Genomic DNA, 6,000 nt, shown 5'->3' on the forward strand with positions numbered 1-6,000 from the left:
CAGCCATAATAGCTTCAATTCCATACAATTACCTGCGAATGATGAAAGATATGGATGGAAATGATGTACCACTCATTAAAATCGAACCAAAACATGAAGAAGAAGTGGATTCCCACCTTCAAGAAGATATTTTAGTAAGCAACGAAGCATTGGTGACAATAAAGGACGAAATTACCATTACTGCACAATGCTCCAAATCGCTCGATAATGAAACTGATCCTGGATGGAATATTAAAAGTGAAATTTCCACGAATTTTAAATGTGACTTCGACCAACACACCACACATAGCAAGCTGCAAGTTAAACAAGATCTTTTAATGCATGAGGTTTCAGGAGGCTGTGCAACACGTAATGTGCTACAATGTGCTAGTTGTGATTACAAGACAAGTTTCAAATCTAACTTTAAACGACACCTGTTAAAACATACCAAATCTAAAGATCATAAATGTGCCAAGTGTAATTATGAGACAAGTAACAAATACCTCTTTAAACAACACCTTTTAAATCATGCAGATTCTAAAGAATTTAAATGTGCTAATTGTGATTATGAGACAAATTGCAAAAAGAACTTTAAACGGCACCTTTTAAAACACACCGATTCCAAAGATTTTAAATGTGGCAATTGTAATTACGAGACCAGTGACAAATACCACTTTAAACAACACCTTTTAACACACAAAGATTCTAAAGATTTTAAATGTGCCAATTGTGATTATAAGACAAACAACAAATACTATTTTAAACAACACCTTTTGAATCATACCGATTCTAAAGATTTTAAATGTGCTAATTGTGATTTCGAGACAAATCATAAACCCAGCTTTAAACGACACCTTTTAAAACATACCGAGTCTAAAGATTTTAAATGTGGTAATTGTGATTATGGAACAAATTATAAAAACTATCTTAAACGGCACCTTTTAAAACATACCGATTCTAAAGATTTGAAATGTGCCAAGTGTAATTACGAGACAAATTACAAAAAGAACTTTAAACGACACGTTTTGAAGCATACCGATTCTAAAGAATTTAAATGTGTTAATTGCGATTACGAGACAAGTAACAAATACCACTTTAAACATCACCTTTTAACCCATAAACTGTCTAAAGATTTTAAATGTGCACATTGCGATTATGGGACACATTTCAAATTCTGTCTTAAAAAACACCTTTTAACGCACACAAACTACCAAAATAATGTCTCAAGTTAAACACTAATTCTGTGGTGTGTGGTCTCTCCAAGATTTTAGGTCGTAAAACGTTAGACGATAAGTAATAGAATTAAAAATAGAAATATTCTTGCGTGAAAACTATAATAAAATCAATACATATTATGTTCCGGTATTAGGTATGTCACAAAGATCAATTTAAATCGTCAATTATTAAAGCAGAATACATAGAAAAATTATTGTTAAAGTGTGTTTAATTTGTAGTCAGTGTAATTATGTCACGAATAGTAAAGCTGTTTTAAAGCATAATTGAAGCATGGGAATGTCGGCCAGTTGAAATTAAATGATAAATTGTGATCTTTATTTTTTAATTAGAAAATTAAGTTAATTAAGCTAAGACAGCATCAAGAAAAAGCCGTTGTTTCTAAAAACATAAACCTAAAACTCTCGAACAATGTTACAGACCTTTTTCTCAAAGATTTATAAAAGTGACTGTGAAAATCACCCTCAAGGATCCATAAAAGTTGCTAGAACACCTTTAAGGACTCATTAAATATATTAAACTCTCGCGATTTGACTCGAATTCTCTCGCGGCTCGACGCCAATTGTCTTCCGGTTGGACGCGAATTTCGCCCAAAATAAAACTACCCTACGGTAATTTACAGGTGATAGACTTAACTGCGCTGGCGACTCCACGTCAATTGCTTGACATTTCTCTTCGAACAACCAATTTTGTTTAGCCACGTCCATCCTAGACGCAAACTTGTTCCAACAAACTAGCTTTACGCAACCAATCGAATTGCTTGGAATAGACTCAACATGGAGTAATTTCCGACTGATTTGCGGAACCAACGCTACGTGACAATCCCGATAACCGCGGGTCAAACAAAATCGCCATATCTCACGATTCCCTGGCGACGCAATCGGGAACGCAGTCAGGGACGTATTTAGGGACCGCTCGCCCACGGAACGCAAACATTTTTAAGAAATCATGCCAAAGAATGAGATTACTCTTTACGTTTTGCCTCACCCAACTGCAACCCAGCTAAAATCAAGTTCAAACTCTAAACTGGAAGTAACTGCGATGTAACCGACTCGAAAAAAGCGAACTTGGAACACCACCCGTGTAGTAATACAAACATCGCACTCAACAATGGTCGGATTCCCTACATTGTAAAAAACCAAGTCGTACTCACGCACCTTACGACTAATCAACTTGAACCCATTTACACGGAAATTATTTTTTGAACTTTAAATGAAAAACCTATTTTGAACAAATCCAATTTCACGTATTCACATTTTTTAAAATTTCCACCAGTGACGTTCGTACGGATTTTCATATGCCCATTTTGGCAGACATTGATGGTACGCCACTGATTTTTCTGAAAATAAAAATTATTCTTGAAATCCCCAATCATTTCTTAGCAAATTTGATCCCTATGTTTTTTTCAATCCGATGCACGGTTTTCACTTAAAAAAATAAAAACCGTTTCTCTGCATGATCATGACAATATCGTTAATATGACAATATCACCGTGCAGAGAAAAAAATATTTTCGTTTATGAGCAGATTTGATCATTTGATTTTTTCAATCCGACACGCGGTAAAAAAAGAAAATATTTTTTTGTGGTATTACAGATATTAATAATAATTGATTTATTTTTGAAAACTTCACCACCCTGTATCTCAAAAGTTAAGATCATAATGAAGTTTTCTTTTTAAAATGGACCCAAAAATCCCCTCCTTAAATATTTAAATTCGATTATGAAACACCCTGTATATAAAACATTCTTGGGAGATGATGGTTTTCATACCAGAATTTTGGTACGGTATTTTAACGGGCATTGAACATTGATTAATCGCAAATAAACGATATTTCCGCTTGTGGTGCAGTTTGCCAGCATCCCACTTTTTGTTAATGACTTTTTGGCACCGTTAAATGAGTCTCTTAACTTTTTTACGACTTAACGCTATGGTGGATACAAAGTTTTTCACCCTCCGACCACCAGAACGAATTTTCGCTGCGGTCACTTTCGTACGCAAAACCCGAATCTCCCAAAATTCTCCCCGGATGAATCCCTACCTATTTTTTCGAATTAATTACCACCCATTCCAAATGGCGCTTGGTAATTAAGTGAACCATTACTTTTTCAAGGGTCATCTGAATCGTTGTGCCCCAGATTTACACACGAGTTTTGGAATCCTTAGCCAGAATCACATCAGGAATTTTTTTAATTAAAAAATCAGAGTGCTTAAGTTACAGGGAAAAAACCAAATAATTTTACTATGTGAGGCTCAAAGCAAAAAAACGATACCTACCTTCTCCTCATTCACAACTATGGTAAATGAGAATGTCTGACACGCGATTTTACTCTTTCATCTTAAGAACAAAGAAAAGCGTCCCGCGCAGCTCTTCTCGTTCCTAAATCCGCTAGCGATCGAGATCTGGACGTACATACTTCTGGCCTACGTGACCGTGTCCATGTGCATCTGGATCGTGGCGAGATTCTCGCCGCGCGAGTGGAACGCGCCGGAACTGTGCGACGATTGCTATTACGATCACCTCCACGAGGCGTGCAGGCGCGAATCCGCCTCGGGCTCGTCGGGCATCGAGTGCGACGTCGCCTCGATCGACGAAGAAGACGACGACGTCTGTACGCACTACTACGACGGCGAGTACCCGGGCTGGTTCGAAAACGATTTCAATATTTTAAACAGCTTTTGGTTTACAATCGGAAGCTTAATGCAGCAAGAGTCCAACCTGAATTTAAAGGTACCACTCCCCAGTAGTTTACGCTAGCGGTAAACAATCAGCTCGTATGTAAATTTCGTCGATCTCCATTAGCGAATATTGAACCTTTTCCCTCTCCTTTTTGTTACTTTGAAGTTACAAATTGAAAAATGAACATGAAACCATTTTGACTGCCTTTGAAGCGCGAATGTTCAATTTTCAGGCCACATCGACGAGGATTGTAGGTGGTATATGGTGGTTTTTTACCTTAATCATTATTTCGTCGTACACCGCCAATTTGGCGGCGTTTCTAACGGTCGAACGCATGATTACCCCCATTGAAACCGCACAGGATCTCGCGGAGCAGACAGAAATTTCTTACGGAACGCTCGAGGGTGGAAGTACGATGACGTTTTTTAGGGTGAGTTCGCGCACGAGTGCCCTTTGTTGTACTAAAACGGTCGGATTTTAGGATTCGAAAATTGAGATCTATCAAAAGATGTGGAGGATTATGGAGAGCCGTTTGCCGTCAGTATTCGTATCGACCTACGAGGAGGGAATACAAAAGGTTCTCGAGGGGAACTACGCGTTTCTAATGGAGTCGACTATGATCGATTACGCGGTTCAAAGAGATTGCAACTTAACGCAAATCGGCGGTCTTTTAGATTCGAAAGGTTACGGTATCGCTACGCCTAAGGGAAGCCCGTGGAGAGATAAGATTTCGCTCGCGATCCTCGAGCTGCAAGAGAAGGGGGTTATACAAATTTTATACGATCGCTGGTGGAAGAACACGGGGGACGTCTGCACGCGCGACGATAAAAGTAAGGAATCGAAGGCGAACGCGCTCGGCGTCGAAAACATCGGTAAGTCACTTTTCATGTAATCTTTATCTAGTAGCACAGATATACCTAAAGAACAGATTGCTAACTAAATGGAAATTAAGTAAACGCAGCTGCAGCAAATAAGTATAACGGGTTGCCTACAAGTAGGAAAAATTTGAGGAAACTAAATTTGCTTTATTAAAGACGCAATCCCTAGTGAAATTTCGAAAGTATTCATTTTCTCTGTTAGAGGACAGGGTACAACGAATGAACGAACCCACCGTAGTTATCTTCATTCTTCAATAATCTACAGATTTCTCCTCTTTATGTTGGTGGATTATGAGTACATCAACACGTTGGATATGCGCAGATAACTGACCCCTATTTTTATTTAGGTGAGTGGTGCAGATACGCAGTATTTCTCTGAACTAAGTACTTCTTAACTATTTATTTGGTGTTGAGTACGCGAATCAAGTACAAATACTTACAGATTTATTCCTTTGCTATTTAATAGGTAGATAAGCAGTTGACGTAGTTGTATGTACGAGGATTGTGTAAAAAATAAGGTTCCTAAATTTTTTCAGGTATAATAAGGCATTTTTTATTTGAACTGCACCTTCGATATTCAAACTACAGTACTGATAACTGTTTGTCTTTGTAATATTATTACCCTAATAATAAAAACTCAACTTTCCTATTAAAAGGTTTAGTTTATTTACACATGAAGATTATTTGTGGTGTATAATTTGTTACGTTCACTTTGGGCCAACGTGACAAAATTACCTTAGATAAGCACACGGTAAACTCAGGCAAAGTAGAGGTGGGTCGGGGTGAAAATGGGGTTCTTCTATACACACACAAATAAGCCAAAAAGGGAAGGAAACAGTAAAAGTAATCCGGATAGGCGCCACTTAGTCTTTGATGAATTTAGAGAGAGAGGAATACTAAAGGGATGAACAAGGCAGACCAAGAGATCCTTGTTCTCGTCTTACTAAACTCAAAGGAATACACAATTATGGGGAAAACAAACAGTATTTGATGTATAAATGCGGGTAGTTTAAAAACAAAGATCTCAAAATATCACAAATCTGACACTGTAATATACCGATCTAGTATATCAAACTGGGAATTTAAAATAATCTCTAATAAAACAAATTAGAAGCCAACACGTAGCCTGGGAAAATATTTATCCAAAAGCCCTCCGCAGAAACAACGGAGCTATAATCATTAAGTGACTTTCAAACAAAGTAATAGTCACAACTCGTTAGTATCAACAACC

General features: G+C 37.5%; 1 protein-coding gene across 1 annotated transcript in view; it reads left to right on the top strand.

The window, feature by feature from the left end:
* The window catches only part of LOC116180020 (glutamate receptor ionotropic, kainate 1-like), a 55,127-nt gene extending 50,344 nt beyond the window's left edge, over nucleotides 1–4,783 (top strand). Inside the window, exons 12-14 of the mRNA XM_031499843.1 lie at nucleotides 3,556–3,942; nucleotides 4,124–4,321; nucleotides 4,373–4,783. Of these exons, the coding sequence (XP_031355703.1) occupies nucleotides 3,556–3,942; nucleotides 4,124–4,321; nucleotides 4,373–4,783 (996 nt within the window). The remainder of the gene's footprint in view (nucleotides 1–3,555; nucleotides 3,943–4,123; nucleotides 4,322–4,372) is intronic.
* Nucleotides 4,784–6,000: the final 1,217 nt, after the last annotated feature.

Source organism: Photinus pyralis, unplaced genomic scaffold (genome assembly GCF_008802855.1).
Source record: "Photinus pyralis isolate 1611_PpyrPB1 unplaced genomic scaffold, Ppyr1.3 Ppyr1.4_LG9, whole genome shotgun sequence".
Lineage (NCBI taxonomy): Eukaryota > Metazoa > Arthropoda > Insecta > Coleoptera > Lampyridae > Photinus > Photinus pyralis.